This window comes from Rhinopithecus bieti, unplaced genomic scaffold, assembly GCF_001698545.2.
Source record: "Rhinopithecus bieti isolate Rb0 unplaced genomic scaffold, ASM169854v2 scaffold_54265, whole genome shotgun sequence".
Lineage (NCBI taxonomy): Eukaryota > Metazoa > Chordata > Mammalia > Primates > Cercopithecidae > Rhinopithecus > Rhinopithecus bieti.
The window spans coordinates 238,744-255,840 of NW_016821017.1; the positions used below are offsets into that span (position 1 = coordinate 238,744).

The 17,097-nt window shown below is 49.5% G+C and overlaps 1 protein-coding gene across 1 annotated transcript in view; it reads left to right on the forward strand.

Annotated features, from left to right (window-relative positions):
• Nucleotides 1-16,869, forward strand: part of SLC4A5 (solute carrier family 4 member 5) — a 110,737-nt gene extending 93,868 nt beyond the window's left edge. Inside the window, exons 18-26 of the mRNA XM_017860114.1 lie at nt 2,299-2,502; nt 4,093-4,254; nt 5,009-5,187; nt 6,321-6,393; nt 9,740-9,808; nt 10,486-10,659; nt 12,650-12,805; nt 14,994-15,078; nt 16,451-16,869. Coding sequence (XP_017715603.1) covers nt 2,299-2,502; nt 4,093-4,254; nt 5,009-5,187; nt 6,321-6,393; nt 9,740-9,808; nt 10,486-10,659; nt 12,650-12,805; nt 14,994-15,078; nt 16,451-16,485 — 1,137 coding nt within the window. The 3' untranslated portion in view covers nt 16,486-16,869. The remainder of the gene's footprint in view (nt 1-2,298; nt 2,503-4,092; nt 4,255-5,008; nt 5,188-6,320; nt 6,394-9,739; nt 9,809-10,485; nt 10,660-12,649; nt 12,806-14,993; nt 15,079-16,450) is intronic.
• The last annotated feature ends 228 nt before the right edge of the window (nt 16,870-17,097 follow it).

Sequence of the window (17,097 nt, forward strand, 5' to 3'; positions counted from 1 at the left end):
AAAAAACTAGCCGGGCGAGGTGGCGGGCGCCTGTAGTCCCAGCTACTCGGGAGGCTGAGGCAGGAGAATGGCATAAACCCGGGAGGCGGAGCTTGCAGTGAGCTGAGATCCGGCCACTGCACTCCAGCCCGGACGACAGAGCGAGACTCCGCCTCAAAAAAAAAAAAAAAAACAGCACTTGAATATGTAAGCAGTGACTGTGCCGTGGGGTGGGGGGTACTCAGAAGAATTTTAGCAACTCTTTCCCACCATAAACTCCATTAGCACTCTCCTAAAGCCATCTTAACTAAGTATTACAAGTGCTACTGCTACTGCTACTAATCATAATGATAAAATCTTTGATATAAATAGTTGAATTTTTCCCAAATTTTCTAAAGACTGAATAAAAGGTGCTTTAGGAAGCTTCGCAGTATATAAACTGAGTAAAAAAGAGTTTGCTTACAACACGAGTGCATCCTTAAGACAAGTTCACTTCCTTCCTGCCCACTTCCAGCCCAGAGCATATCCCTATCTCCTCTTATGTAAAAATTCTCAAGCAGTCACTGTATCTGAGAATATCTATCTGTTGCCTGCAGGATGAAAAGTAATTCATGTGGCATGGAGTTCTTGCGCCACCAACATTTTTTCCCTCACATTACTTAAAAATTGCTCAATTGCCTCCTGGAATTTAGGGTTGCAGAGAGGAATGAGGCCACACCATTTCATACTCATCAGATTGGTAGACAGATGAAGGTGTTGGGACACCAGATGTTGGAGATGGAAAGGAGTAGGTGGGAGTATAAACAGATACATCCAATTTGGAGAGCAACTGACACTCTCTGATTAGGTTGGACCATGTGAAGTTGCCCATAGTTGACTGTTTCGACCTACAAATAAAGGCAAATTCATGTGGTTTAACTTAATAACCATTCATATGGTTTTGACGTCTATGCTAGGAATATTATAGAAAAGGAAGTATATACCTAGCGCACTACTTGGTTCTACTGTGACTAATATTTATATGATCATGATAATATAAAGCTGTTACTAATTTTCAACTTTTGGAATTGACTTACAGATAAAACACACAAGCCATGTGTTTACAGAACAAGATCTCAGCTTTGACAATGGAAAGATCAAAGTGGAGGTGTCACAGGAAGGAAGGGGAGGAGGAGGAGAGAGGTGGTAGGAGGACAGAGGCAGTGGTCCTCACCTTGCAAGATGGAGAATGAGAGATATTAGCCAAAGCTAATGTAAAGAGAGGTTTGATTATATAACTTGAAAGTATAAAGGAATCCCATAGGAGCTTAAAATTATCAAAGATTAGGAATAAGGAAAGGACAGGAGGCATAGTGTAAGTAAAGGGAAATTCTTATCAATAGATAATACCTTAAGTTAGTAAATGAAAATATTAAAGTATATGCATATTAGTTAATGACATGGAGGGAACCTCCAGAACAAGTAAAATCAAGCAGACATAGTAGATGGATCTGGAAGGTGGGGCTGAATTGAGAAAAGGGGAGGTGGGAGACTTTGCTTTTCCCTGTAAGTCTTCTCCACTATGTGAGTTTTTAACCAATTATATATATTATGCTAATAACAAATTTAAAGAGAAAAGGGGGATGCAGGGAATGAAGTCAATGTACTGTCACCTGCCCCTGCCCTTCAAATTGCCTTCTCTGAAAAGATATAAAAAAGGCCACAGGGTAGACATGGGGGACCTTCTGTCCTGAGACTTCTGGACATAGAGTTGGTTTGGAAGGGAGGTCAGAGGACATTGATTCAGAATGGGCAGGAAGGTCAGGTTCAGAACTTGATCTAGGAAGGGCCTCCAAGTTAAGAACCTGGCCTAGGAAGGGCCTCCTGAGAAACAGAGGAACAAGAGGCTCTTGGTGGACAAAAGGTCTGAGAGTAGTCAATAGTCCCCAGTGGAATTGAGGAGCCTCCCTCCCAGCCCAGGTGGGGTACAACAACCTGTCACAGATTTGTAGGAACTAAGGTTTGCTTCAGAGTTCAGCCCTTGCCCTCATCATACCTACTGGGTGCCCCAATTCAGACTGTCATACCAGAACACATCTTCAGCAGTGGCTGCCATGGCCACATGGATCATAACAGCTCCCACATTGATCACCATATGCCAAGCACTCGAAATGTGTTCAGTTACACCTTTGAGGGAGATACTACCATCATCTCCATCTTACAGAGAAGGAAATTGAGGCTTGGAGAGATGACACGCTTCCTCAAGCTCACACAGTTAGCGAGGAGCAGAGCCCAAATTTGAGCCTAGTTCTGCTGCCTTCAAAGCCCAGACTGTAACAGTTCACCTCTTTGCTGCCTGGGGACTGGGGCTGCCTGGAGCTGGGTGGGTGCTTTACTCACTTCTTTCACTTGCTCATCTCCTGTCTGCAGGTCCGGGCCCTGGTGGCTGACTTTTCCATTGTTTTCTCCATCCTGATGTTCTGTGGAATCGATGCCTGTTTTGGCCTGGAAACCCCCAAGCTGCATGTGCCCAGTGTCATCAAGGTTTGCCCCTTGCCACCACTCTGGGCATCCAGTCTGCCTGCCTACCAGCTGTAGATTCTTTCCCCTCTGTGCTGATCAAACTCTCTTCTCCTCTCAGTCAAGAGACCATTTTAGTTCTCTGTGTGCCACCTTTCCTGAACACTGGCTCCCAGGAGCTGGTCCTTTGAGGTAGGGCGGGGAGGGGTAACATATTCACCAGGAAATCCTGATCTGTAGTCATGAGGTGAGGAAGGCACGTGCTACACCACCTGGTTTGCAGTTTATTTATTTATTTAGAAGCAGGGTGAAATTCTAAATTTGAAATTCACCCTCCAACCCAGCAGAAGCCTCTTGATTCCTGTTTGAGGGTCTCCAGTTCCCTGACCTCTGGCAATCTATAAGCTGGGCCAAATAGGATCTATTGAAACTGGTCCCTTAGAACAGTGATTCTCAAAGTGTGGTCCTCAGACCAATATCACAGCATCACAGTCACGGGGAACTCGTTAGAAATGCAATTTCTCAGCTCCACCTGTGGAATCAGAAAAGCTGGGGGGTGGGACCAGCAATCTGCATTTTAACAAGCCCTTCAGGTGACTTGGAGTATGCTCAAGTTTGAGAACCACTGCTTAGAAATTACCCACTAGTCTAGAATTGGTGACATATGCTTGTAGCTAAACTCAGCCCTACTCCCTCATAAGAGCACCAACCAGCCAGGTGCAGTGGCTCACACCTGTAATCCCAGCACTTTGGGAGGCTGAGGTGGGCAGATCACGAGATCAGGAGATCAAGACCATCCTGGCCAACACAGTGAAAACCCATCTCTACTAAAGATACAAAAAAATTAGCCGGGTGTGGTGGCGGGCGCCTGTAGTCCCAGCTACTGGGGAGGCTGAGGCAGGAGAATGGCGTGAATCTGGGAGGTGGAGCTTGCAGTGAGCCGAGATCGCGCCACTGCACTGCAGCCTGGTTGACAGAGCAAGACTCCCTCTCAAAAACGAAAAGAAGAAAGAAAGAAAAAAAAAAAGAGCACCAAGCATCTCACCAGAGTAGGGAGTCCAGATTCTAGAACTTACCCTCCCTCTCTTTAAGGTTTTTGTTGTTGTTGTTGTTTGTTTTTTGAGACAAAGTCTTTTTATATATTCTCCTCATTCTTAACATGCAGGACTAACTGATGTTCAGCGTTTTACAGACAATTCTATAATGCTCCCAGACAGGCAACTCAGGAGAGGCAGAAGCAGCTGGCCCTGGGCCCACCCATTTCTTTATTCTTTTCTGTTGGGCCTCATTCCTGCTATTTGTTATTTGCAGTGGGTGACTGTGCTCTCTCTCCTGGCTGCCCTTTGACCTTCACCTTCATGTTTCCTGACCAACCCCAGGGCTGTTGCAGCAAATTACCTCCTTAGTTTTACAGATGCTGTCTGAGTGCATGCTCCTTCCCATGTCTGAATTTAGTCTAAAGTTGCAGGTACCTAAGGTGTTTAAGGGAAAAGATTGCACTTGAAAAGTACCCAAAGTCAGGGAAAGTCGAGGAGGTGGGACAGCAGGCCAGGCAGCAAGTGCCCTGGGACAAGAGAGAGAGGAAAGGGCCCCTCTCTCTTTGCTCCCATTCAGCCCACACGGCCTGACAGAGGCTGGTTCGTGGCCCCCTTTGGGAAGAACCCGTGGTGGGTGTACCCAGCAAGCATCCTGCCCGCCCTGCTGGTGACCATCCTGATCTTCATGGACCAGCAGATCACTGCCGTCATTGTCAACCGGAAGGAGAACAAACTGAAGGTAAGGCCGGTACTAGGAGCAGAGGCATAACCTCTTTCTTCCCACAAAGTCAGAAGGAGCGAAGGAAGGACATGATGCTTCTTTCAGTACTTTGGGCCAGGAAAATATGAGGACAGAAGACTGAAGTTCCCACTTGGTGTGTTGAGGGGGAAATGTGACCTCCAGATGTGGGTAAGGCCACCAGGGCTAGAGTGACTTTCTGAGGACCAGGACCAAACTAGGCTGGGCCACTGGGCACAGGCTGTCTTTCCCAAAGTGGCATAGAGTTCTTATGAGAATCAGCAGACCCTGATGGGGGCTCAGCCTAGAACACTGAGGCAGAGGAACTTCCTTAGCCTTCCTGGTCTCTGCAACTCCCCATCCAGCCTGTGAGCCTGAGAAGACTCGGGTCACCCCCTCCCCCATCCCGGTCTGGACCACTCTAGGTGTGGCCTGTCCCAGCTGGGGCCCCTCAGGAACTGCAGAGACCCTGTGGCCACCTTCTGGGCCCTTCTCCCCAGAGACCCAAACCCAGGGCCTCTCCAAGCTTGAACATCCCTCTCTTCTATGACCCATGTCCCTTAGGCAGTTCACCCTTTCAGATGGGGTGGTAGGACCCGCCCACCTCTGCAATCCTTGCAAGGAGCACCTCAGGCCCCTTCAGTATCTTCTGGAAGGCAGGGGGGCCTTGAACCATGTTCCACAGAGTGGCTGCTTCCAGGAGGAACTGGCTCCCCAGAAACTTCTCCCTCCCCACCCCACCCTGCTCCTGCAGAAGGCTGCTGGCTACCATCTGGACCTGTTCTGGGTGGGCATCCTCATGGCCTTGTGCTCCTTTATGGGGCTTCCCTGGTACGTGGCTGCCACAGTCATCTCCATCGCCCACATCGACAGCCTCAAGATGGAGACAGAGACCAGCGCACCTGGGGAGCAGCCCCAGTTCCTAGGAGTCAGGTAGGAGGGTCAGGACCTAGGAATCACCCAACGGGGAGGGGCCCACTCAGGGAGGGGAAGCTGGCTTTGCCTGCCACAAAAGAATTTGGGCTCTGATGGCCCAAGAACCACAGGGACATGAGTGCTATCCCTGGAGGGAGAGAAGGAGAGAGACAGAAGTCCAACTCTAAGTGGGGATTTTTACCTACTGGGCTCCAAGCAGTATGCATATCCCATCCATAAACATGCGCACGTGCCAGACACTCATCTGCATCGGCCACCCAAGGTCCCCACAAGGCCTCGTGCTGTCCTGCTCTTTTTCTCTTCCTCAGGACACTCCAGGCCCCTACTGCCCTGATGGCCCTCTTGTGGGTTCAGGTCCTGCTCAGTCTCCATTCCTCCAGAAGGCTATCCCAGGATCACCCCCACTCCCCGGTCCATGGCCTTGCCTGTCACTCCTGTTCCTTCACTTGCCCCTTCTCTTACACCCCGTGGTAGGCAGAGAAGTGCATCTTCAGCCCCTTAGGACCTCCAGGGTAAGACCACACCAAACCCTGGCATTCACCTACGTGGCTGCCCTAAGAACTTCTCCCACTATCTTGGGATACTTGAGCCACCCAGCCTGCCCGAATGACGCTTCTCTGCCCGACTGCAGGGCTCACCTGCCTCCCAACCCTGACACCTGCTCTGCTGGTGTCCCCTTCCCCAGATCCTCATTCATTGTGCCCCACAAAAGTGAAATCTTAAAATCAAAGGGCAGAGTAATAGCATTTTATCTTGCATGTATCCTCGCAACAATAGGTGCCATTATCTGCATATACTGAAGCTGAAGATGGGCAGGCTCCTGCCCAATGCCACATAACTAGCAAGTGGCGGAGCCAGGATCCAGCCCACATCAGTTCTGCTCAAGCACCCCAGCTACGAGCCACTACACTAAGCGGCCTCCCTCAATGCCCCTGCAAGATGCCTTGGGGGCTGCCTGTCTTCCCACATATGGTTCAGCTGGGCCTCAGGCAACCAGGCAGAGCTCCATACAGAAGCCCTCGAGGCCATGGCCTTGGACACAAACTTCAGGTGCCCACAGTGAGCAGGAGGGCCGGAGTGGTCACCAGGCATTTCCTGGTACACCCTGACCATGTATTCTTCTCTGCCAGGGAACAGAGAGTGACCGGCATCATCGTCTTCATCCTGACGGGAATCTCGGTCTTCCTGGCTCCCATCCTAAAGGTGAGGTCCTGCACTCTCACCTAGGGCCTCGTCGCCTGAGAAAGCAGAGTGGATGCCTCAGGGAGGGAGGGGGTCCCCACATGGCTAGGGATCACGGGCCTATCAGCCCCCTAAAAAAGGCAGTCTTGGCCAGGCACAGTGACTCACACCTGTAATCCCAGCACTTTGGGAGGCCGAGGCAGGTGGATCACCTGAGGGCAGGAGTTCAAGACCAGCCTGACCAACATGGTGAAACCCTGTCTCTACTAAAAATACAAAAGTTAATCGGGCGTGGTGGCTAAGGCCTGTAATCACAGCTACTCGGGAGGCTGAGATACGAGAATCACTTGAACCTGGGAGGTGGAGGTTGCAGTGAGCCAAGATCATACCACTGCACTCCAGCCTGGGCAACAAGAGCGAAACTGTCTCACAAAAAAAAAAAAAAAAAAAAAAAAAAAAGAAAGAAAGAAGGAAAAGAAAAAGAAAGAAAGGCACAGTCTTACTAGGCCAAAGCAATGTTTCCACACTGTCACCGTCGTTTTCTGTGATACTGCAGTTTTTTATCATCACTAATCCTCTCTCCCACCCCTCTCAGGGCCACTCTCACCTTCTGGAGGATACTCTTCCCTCTGAAAGTTCTGCCAAGTTCTAGCCCTGCTTAGATCAGGAACTTCCTGAATGGGGTGTGTGCCCACATTGCTGGAGTTTGGGGCTCATGAAGTTTAAAACTTGCAGCACAAGGCCAAACATGGTGGTACATCCCTGTAGTCCAGCTACTCAGGAGGCTGAGGCGGGAGGATCACCTGAACTCAGGAAGTCTTGGGACCTGGGTGACTTTTTCCCACACAGCTTGAAGCTCCTCTTGCTCATGTCCCACCACAACAGCCAAGAGATTAAGTCAAGTAGGGGTATAATGGAGGCAGGTGTCCCCCACAAGGGTCTCTTTCTGGAGACTCCAGAAAGCAAGGTGTTCCCACCAGGCTTCCCTGCTCTCCACTCCAGCCAATCGCCCATCAATCTCCCTTTCCCTTGATCAGTGCTCACGTAAGACTTTCCTTTCTTGAATTAAGTTTACCTGTAATTGCCTCAACCTTTTGCCAATATTATTTTTCCTCTTTGAATATCTCAAAACAGCTCATGACCAGGCATGGTGGCTCATGCCTATAATCCCAGGACTTTGGGAGGCCGAGGTGGGAGGATCACTTGAGACCAGGAGTTCAAGACCATCTTGGGCAACATAGCGAGACCCCCATCTCTACAAAAAATACAAAAGTTAGCCAGGCATGATGGTACGTGTGAGGCATGATCACTTGAGCCCAGGAGGTCGAGGCTGCAGTGAGCCGTGATCATGCTGCTGCACTCCAGTCTGGGCGACAGAGTAAGACCTCTTCTCAAAAAAAAAAAAAAACACCTCATTCAGAGGTGACCTTGTAAGAAACAAAGGCTAAAGAATCATGATTCTGGCTGATGTATTTACAATGGAAAATATTTCTGGCTTGAGAATTGGTACTGGGCATACCTGAGCAGTAGGTAGGAGGCTAGCATTTTTAAAGGGATATTTCCCTTCTTGGGGAAACAAATTGCACACAGGAGGACAAACATTTTGTTTATTTAAAAATATATTTTAAATGGCCAAGGACTATTTACTTTTGTAGAGAGGGTTCCAAGGTGCCATTGTGTATGTCAATTTTGACACTGTTTAACATACAAGTATTTGCATTAAAAAGCTCAAATCAGGCTGGGTGTGGTGACTCAAGCCTGTAATCCCAACATTTTGGGAGGCCGAGGCAGTTGGATCACCTAAGGTCAGGAGTTCAAGACCAGCCTGGCCAACATGGTGAAACCCTGTGTCTACTAAAAATACAAAAATAGCCGGGTGTGGTGGCACACGCCTGTAGTCCCAGCTACTCAGGAGGCTGAGACAGGAGAATTGGTTGAGCTCAGGAGGGGAGGCTGCAGTGAGCTGAGATTGCACCACTGCACTCCAGCCTGGGCAAGACAGAGTGAGACTCCGTCTCAAAAAAAAAAAAAAAAACAAAACAACCTTCGAATCAGCCAGGCATGATGGCTCACATCTGTAATCCTAACACCTTGGGAGGCCGAGGCGGGAGAATCGCTTGAGGACAATAGTTTGAGATCAGAATGACCAACATATCGAAAATCTGTCTTAAAAAAAAAAAAAAAAAAAAAAAAAAAAAAAAATCCAAGAACAGCCTTCTTTAGGGGCCAAAAATTCCTCTAAAGCCCTTCTAGTGTTGGCATAGTGCTCTGTGCTCTCCAGAGTGCTCTAACATGACCACAAGGAGAAGCAGCTTCTGCTCACCATGGGGAGCCACAGCTGCAGGTGGAGAGAAGGCAAGGGGCAGAAACAGCTGAGATAGACAGCGGAAAAATGCTTTGAAAGGCTGTGAAAGATTTGGAATCATTCTTGTAGAGTGGGATGAATTCTATGATCCCATTTTTGAAAACGCAAACAAACTGCCTGTGTGCAAGTTTGGAGGGATGGGTACCCACCAAACTATTCGTGGTTAGTTGGTGATGAGTGCTGATTAGTTTACACACTTTTGTTCTGCTTCTGTTTTATGTGATTGTGTATGAGGCATGATTTCTGTGTTTTTTGTTTTTTGTTTAAGACGGAGTCTCTGTCGCCCAGGCTGGAGTGCAGTGGCACGATCTCAGCTCACTGCAACCTCTGTCTCCCAGGTTCAAGCGATTCTTCTGCCTCAGCCTCCTGAGTTGCTGGGATTACAGGCATGCACCACCATGCCTGGCTAATTGTTTTGTATTTTTAGTAGAGACAGGGTTTCACTGTGTTGGCCAGGCTGGTCTCGAACTCCTGAGCTCAGGTCATCCACCTGCCTTGGCCTCCCAAAGTGCTAGGACTACAGGCGTGAGCCACCATGCCCTGCCTGATGCGTGATTTCTGTTAAGTGTCCTGGGTACTCCCTGCCGATGTAGGTCAGCTCATTAAAGTTCCCCATGCCGCTGCAGGCTGAGCAGTTTTAGGGGCCCTCACCTGAGGCTGGAGGTAGGAAGGAGCTGGCAGGAATGAGGAGGGGGCAGTCTGTGGAGTCTTCCAACTTTCCAGAAGGTATTTCTTCAGCCAGACCACATGGCTTCCGCACAGTGCAGTGAGGGACCAGGCCAGGAGAGCAGTTGCATGCTAGGCCAGTCTGAGAAGGGGCAGTACAGCCCCAGTGACCCTCATCTCCATCCCCACCCACACCCCAGTTCTGCTGACTCTCGGTTCCCCCAAACATCCAGCTCCCCAGCTGCCTCTGTGGTCAGGAGACACTGTCATCCAGAACAGGGTGGCCAAGGGCCCGACCCAGGCAGAGGCCAATCCAAAGCTCTGCTCTCTTTTTAGTGCATCCCCCTGCCGGTGCTGTATGGAGTCTTCCTCTACATGGGCGTGGCCTCCCTGAATGGCATCCAGGTAAGGCTTTCACTCCCCAGGCTGCATGATCTGGAGTCAACATTCCATGTCTGGTTCCATGTCACCAAGACCCCCAATTCAGTTGTCCCAATTGTCCCCAATTGTCTTAATTCAATGAAAGAACAATAGTAATAATGGTACTACCACTGACTGATACTACCAGGCAAAATAAATATGCTAGGCACTTCATAGGCCTCACATAATTGAATCTATGTAATTAAGTCCTCTGATCGCCATTTTACAGATGAGGACTGGAGGGTCAGAATTCAAAATCCAGAAGGAACTGACTCCAGTGAGCATTTCATTATACCTCTTTCTCTTCCCTAAGGCAACTACGCAGAAGAAAACATTTTTGTTTTGTTCTGTATTTACTGTGAAATCCCAGAATTCTTAAACAGTTTGTGTTACAATTAACTTGCACTTTCCTTGAATATGGACAATGTCCATTTTGTGGCCAGCTCCAGGGCTGTTCCCCTCAACCAGGGCTCAGGACCCCTTCTCTAAGACCCCATTATGCATCCACCTAGACACCTCTAGGCCCCGTCCCATGCACCCTTAAAGCCTGAGCAGGGGGCTTCCCCTCTCTGAGACCCCACCCAGGTACCCCTTCCGCTAGTCGCAGGGCCCAGCAGGCCCTCCAGGCCCAGCTGCCTGGCTGAGCCACGCTGTCCCCCTAGTTCTGGGAACGCTGCAAGCTCTTCCTGATGCCAGCCAAGCACCAGCCGGACCACGCCTTCCTGAGGCACGTGCCGCTGCGCCGGATCCACCTCTTCACCCTGGTGCAGATCCTCTGCCTGGCGGTGCTCTGGATCCTCAAATCCACGGTGGCTGCCATCATCTTCCCGGTCATGGTAAAGTGGGCGTGGGCTTCCCCCTCCTGCCGGGCAGGTTGGCCTGGGCAACCCAGAGGTGCAGCGCAACCTCCCCTCCCGCCACCTTCTACCTTCCTGTCAGCTGTGGCCTGGGTCCCTCGGGTCGCAGAGGCTGGCACAGAATGACCTGATTCGAGTTGTGGCCATCCAGGCCAGATGGTATGGGGTGGGGCAGAGAGGAGGCGGAAAAAGGAATGTCAGAGCAGCTCAGCGAGAATGCAGGAGCCACCCAGCTCCGGGGAGGGACAGAGAAAGCAAATCAGTTCAACCTGGACACCAAGTTCCCACTGCCAAAATTCCAACCAGTCTCAGAAGTCGAGTACTAAATATAGATGTTTCCACCCTTCAAGATAGCTAAATTTGAAAAGCTAAATAGTGAAGTAGTGGGGCGGGGGAAGAACAAGGGTCAGAGATCAAGAACAACAAAACCCAATGACAGTATATATAAAGCTTGAGCAAGGGAAAGGCTACAGTTCTTTCACTATTCTTGCAAATATTATATAAATTTGCAATTACTCCAAATATTATATAAATTTGAAATTACTCCAAAATAAGAAGTGAAAAGAATGCAAAGCCAACAACATAATTGCCTCTGGCCACCTAGATAACTCACTGAGGGCAGTGACCCAGGCCCCCCTTGCCAGGAGCCTGGAGTGTGTCAGCAAATGCCTGGGGAAAGCTTGAGGGTTCTGGGGTAGGGGCCAAAGTAATGACACTGAGGAGAACTTGAAGTGCACACTCCTGGGAGGGGTCTAGTCCATGGTTCTTGACCCTGGCTGCCCATGACAACCCAGATCAATCAAATCAGAATCTCTGGGGAAACCCAGACTTTGATATTTTTATGAGGTCCACAGATGAGCATAGACATGCAGCCAGGGTTGAGAACCCCCACTGCAGGGAAAGGGAGATAGAGCCTCACCCTGAGTGCTCTCAGGGGCCTCAGAGCTGTTGAAGGGAAAGGCAGTAGTAGTCATGATTAGCATTTACTGAGTGCTGTTCCACTGAGTCCACACCAGCCCCTGAAGCACTAGTAACCCAGCTTTACAGATGAGAACATGAGGCTCAGAGAGCATGAGCAGAGTGACCCTGGGCACATAGCCAGACAGGGCAGGGCAAGGCAAGACCCACACCCTCCACCTATTAATTTTTTTTGTTTAATTTGCATACAGTAAAATTCAGTGGATGGGTCTATGAGTTTTGGCAAATGTACAGAGTAGAGACAGACATAAATTCTTGGGCCTTACCTGACCTGCTAAATCAGAAACTGGGGGAATCCAGTGATTTGTGTATTAACAAGCCCTCCAGGTCCTGGTGCATGCTCAAGTTTGAGAACCACTAATTTATGTATTTATTTAATTTGTTTGAGATGGAGTCTTGCTCTGTCGCCCAGGCTGGAATGCAGTGGCACAATCTTGGCTCGTTGCAACCTCCGCCTCCCGGATTCTAGCGATTCTTCTGCCTCAGTCTCCTGAGTAGCTGGGACTACAGGCACTCACCAACATGCCTGGCTAATTTTTGTATTTTTAGTAGGGACAGGGTTTCACCATGTTGGCCAGGCTGGTCTCAAACTCCTGACCTCAGGTGATCCGCCCACCTCGGCCTCCCAAAGTGCTGGGATTACAGGCGTGAGCCACCATGCCTGGCTGAGAACCACTAATTTAAAGAATAACTGTAGTTCTCCAGCCCATGGCCCTTCTGAGGCTCCCCACTTCGGCTGTCACAGGCTGTCCCTCTTGGTCACTGGTAGGAATGGTCACTCACCTGAGGGGCCAGACGAGAGGAACCACAGTGGAGGGAAGGTGAGTAATGGCTTATGGGAGCTTCGAGATGGCTCCAAAGACACTACAAAAAGTCCCTGAACTCAGCAGACTGAGGGAGGAAAAAATCTATGCCTGAGTTTGGGCATTAAGACCACAGTTTTCTCTAAACTCTCACAAAACTTTAGTCTCTCTCCTGTTTCCCACCACAGATCCTGGGCCTCATCATTGTTCGAAGGCTTCTGGATTTCATCTTTTCCCAGCACGACCTGGCCTGGATTGACAACATCCTCCCAGAGAAGGAAAAAAAGGAGACAGACAAGAAGAGGAAGAGAAAGAAAGGGGCCCACGAGGACTGTGATGAGGAGGTGGGGAAGATGTGAGGCTGGGGCACAGAGGAGAAATCGAGAGTCCTTCTCTCCACTTTTGCCAGGGCTAGGGAGAGGGTGGCTTCTTGGGTGGCCTGCGGCAGTGCCTAGGCCCAATCCAGGATGGGCTGGGGCATCTGCTTGTCTTGATCTGGGGTGCTGAGGGCTCTTCTGTTTATGTGAATGTCCTCAGAGTGGGCCAGAGTGAATGAGACTCCGTGTCCAGGGAAAAGGTGACTGGCCATGCCCACTCTTTCCATCACTGTGGGCTTTATGGTTGTGATCACAGCAAGCAGGTTCCTGCGGGAAGGGCTGGGAGGCAGCTCCAGCATGGAAGGAGGTTATGAAGACTGACTTCCAGAGAGTGGAGCAGACTTGAGGAGAGGTGTCTAATGGGGACTTAAAAGTAGACTGGACTCCAGACAGGCAGAAGGGGCTGGGAACAAGTTTTGCTTGCACCTTTCCCTAGGGTACGGGGGACAAAGATGGGGAAAGAGGCAGGTATCCTGACCGAAAGGAGACACTACATTTCCCAGACGCCTGGGACAACATGGTTGCCCCATCTGCCCCTCTTCTCCCATGCTCCCTTCCCATTTCACCCCCAAAACACTCAGGGAATCAACAGACAAGGGGCCAGTCCAGAAATTATAGTGAATCACTAAACATGAGGCAGGAAGATTCTTAATTCACGTGTTCATTACATATGATGAAACTGTCCCCACAAAAGGAAGTGACCTACCCAAAATGGACATGTAGCTACATTTCTAAGAAGGAATTAAAATAATTCCTGACTTTGCTGGTTTCTGATATGCTAAGCTGCCTATGCCATCTCCTAGTGCTCTGCTTGCCTCCCAATCTCCCAATTTGACCCAAACTCACGTCCCTGCATCCACCCTGTCCTGTTCTCATGATTTGGCCTCGTGCAGATGAAACATGCTCAAAGCAAATCCCTTCTGACTGGCTGGTGATGATTAAACCATCTTCTGATCAGTCAGAACTCCCCTGGTCCTTAATCACTGTGCTTTTCCAGGAAGAGTCCCATAATGCATGTGTTTGTAGATGATTTGTAAAGGTGGGTTCTGAAAACAAAGAAATAGAGACTACATGCCTTTTAAAGACACTTAGTTGTCATACTTTCAATAAATATTTGAGTGGCTACCACATGCCAAGAACTATTACAGGGTTGGGAAAAAGAATCTCTGAATTAGGCTGGGCGCGGTGGCTCAAGCCTGTAATCCCAGCACTTTGGGAGGCCGAGACGGGTGGATCACAAGGTCAGGAGATCGAGACCATCCTGGCTAACACGGTGAAACCCCGTCTCTATTTAAAATACAAAAAACTAGCCGGGCGAGGTGGCGGGCGCCTGTAGTCCCAGCTATTCCGGAGGCTGAGGCAGGAGAATGGCGGGAACCCGGGAGGCGGAGCTTGCAGTGAGCTGAGATCCGGCCACTGCACTCCAGCCCCGGCGACGGACCGAGACTCCGTCTCAAAAAAAAAAAAAAAAAAAGAATCTCTGAATTATGATATATCAATGGAAAAACAGGATTCAATTTACACAAATTCATTTTACTTGTCTTTATAGTAACACAGTTATTGTGTGAGGTTCATTCCCAAGTGACTGGTTGCTGTGACAGATAAAACCGTTTTGATGACATTCCTGGAAGAGTTGCACTCTGTTCAATGGTGTGTATAGGACAGCAGGCTAACTGTGCCCATTCCCCCTCAGTGGGCCCCAGAGTGTTTGCAGCACCCCTGTTTTGTCTAGAGGTGAAGAGAATGGTGGTTTGCACTGCACATGCATGCATTTTCCATCTTGGCAAGAAAGCCAAGTTGTTGGCCAGGCGTGGTGGCTTACGTCTGTAATCCCAGCACTTTGGGAGGCTGAGGCGGGGAGATCACGAGGTCAGGAGTTCGAGACCAGCCTGGCCAACACAGTGAAACCCCATCTTTACTGAAAATACAAAAAGTTAGCTACGCATGGTGGTGCACACCTGTAATCCCAGCTACTCAGGAGGCTGAGGCAGGAGAATCACTTGAACCCAGGAGGCAGAGGTTGCAGTGGGCTGAGATCATGCCACTGTACTCCAGCCTGGGCAATAAAGCGAGACTGTCTCAAAAAAAAAAAAAAAGAAAGAAAGCCAAGTTGTTGTGTTGGTGTTTATCCTCTTTTCCCACTGTTTTTCTTCAGCCCCCGTTCCCTCCTCCCTCAGTTATAAAGATTCCCATGGAAAGTGTCCAATCAGATCCCCAAAACGGTATCCACTGCATTGCCAGTAAGTAAAACACATGGTGTCTCTCCCTTCCTACTTACTACTAATCCTCCATGTCTTTCCCCTAGGAACTTTCATCTGTAACTCAGGGGGATCTAATCATTTTGGATGCTACAGCAGCAGTCTTCAACTTTTTTGGCATAAGGGAAAAGTTTTGTGGAAGATAATTTTTCCACAGACCAGTAGGGGAGTGGGAAATGGTTTGGGGATGAGACTGTTCTACCTCAGATTCTCTTAAGGAGTATGCAACCTAGACCCCACGTATGGACAGTTCACAATAGGGTTCTCACCCTTATGAGAATCTGTTGCTGCCACTGATCCCACCGGAGGTAGAGCACAGAGGTTAATGCTTGCTTGCCCACACTCACCTCCTGCTGTGCGGCCTGGTTCCGCTACTGTTCCATGGCCTGGGGGTTTAGGACCTGCACTAGAAGACCTTTGTCCTAGGCAGAGATCAAAGAGAACTGGGCCACCAGGACTGGTACTCCAACCAGATGGGAAACCCCAGAGCAAAGCCTGCAGACTTGAATGACTAATCCTCACTTTAGTTAAGGCAAAATCCCTCATTCCCTCCTTTCCCCACATGTCCCCAGATCCCTGTGGCATCTCCTGGCCCTCTTCTGTGTTGTTTCAGACCACATCAGTCCAAACATGGCCCATCAGGCCTCCCATGTTTTCCAGTGGCTGTTGAAATGATTGAGGGCTCAGAACCAAGCTTTCCCCTTTAGAGAAATAGGTAGCATAGCACTTGGGTTATAAGTCAGGCATAATTGGAGATCCCCGTGGTGGTTGTGCTGTGCCTCTGTGTGAATCCTCAGCACCTTCTCAGCAGACAGCTGAGAGGGAGACTGCCTGGGAGGGACTGGGCATTGCTTACGGAAATCCTGGGAGATTCTATTGCTGCCTTTAACCCCTCCCAGCCTCAGCTCCCCATAGGTGGCCAGTCCTGTCATCCAGGCAACATAGCCTGTCCCGAGTCTTCTGAAAGATCCCTACCTTAGTCCCAAGCCCGGTGCTTCTAATACAGGGCTTGCCACCCTCAAAGACAGATTAGGGGTGGGTGGCCAGGGCGTCCTTCCCATCAGCAGTATCCCTCATAAGCACCTCAAGATCTTGAGTTTCTCAGGCTCTTCCCTGACTCCCATATCTCTCTTCCCTGGCCCTCCCATGCCTCACACCCCCTAGCCCTGGCTGAGAGCCTTCTGGGTGAAGGAGTAACTAAGCCCAAAGCCACACATCTCTGAGGCCCTGTATTCCTCTTGCATAGTGTTGGCTATAGGATTAGAGAAGGAAAAGAGAGGAAATGGTGGGGGAAGCCCAGAGAAATATGGTGCTCAAAACTGCTCCACATCTGACATTTTCATTTTCCTACCAGGAAAAAGATCTTCCAGTTGGAGTTACTCACTCTGATTCTTCCTTCAGTGACACAGAACTTGATCGAAGGTAAACACTATTAGGTAGACTCCTTGCATATTAGGTAAGAGACTGGGAAATGGTCGGGAAGGTGGAGGGTCTAGGATTGCCCAGGCTAGCTGTCCTCTGAGTAGAAGGCCCTTGCTGGTCCCCAACTGGGAGTCAAAGGCTGACAAACCTGACTCATCATTCAGGGCCAAGAAACAAATATGTCTTCTTACTGACATAACAATATGGTTACAACACACAAAGGTATTCAACTTTAGTAAAGGAAATTCTTACAAAAGACTAGGTAGAACAAAAATTGAAAGTAAATGTTGTGGCTGGGCACGGTGGCTCATGCCTGTAACCCCAGCACTTTGGGAGGCCAAGGCGGGCAGATCATGAGGTCAGGAGATCAAGACCATCCTGGCTAACACGGTGAAACTCCGTCTCTACTAAAAAAAAGTACAAAAAAATTAGATGGGCGTGGTGGTGGGTGCCTGTAGTCCCAGCTACTGGGGAGGCTGAGGCAGGAGAATGGCGTGAACCCGGGAGGCGTAGCTTGCAATGAGCCAAGATCCCGCCACTGCACTCCAGCCTGGACAACAGAGCAAGACTCTGTCTCAA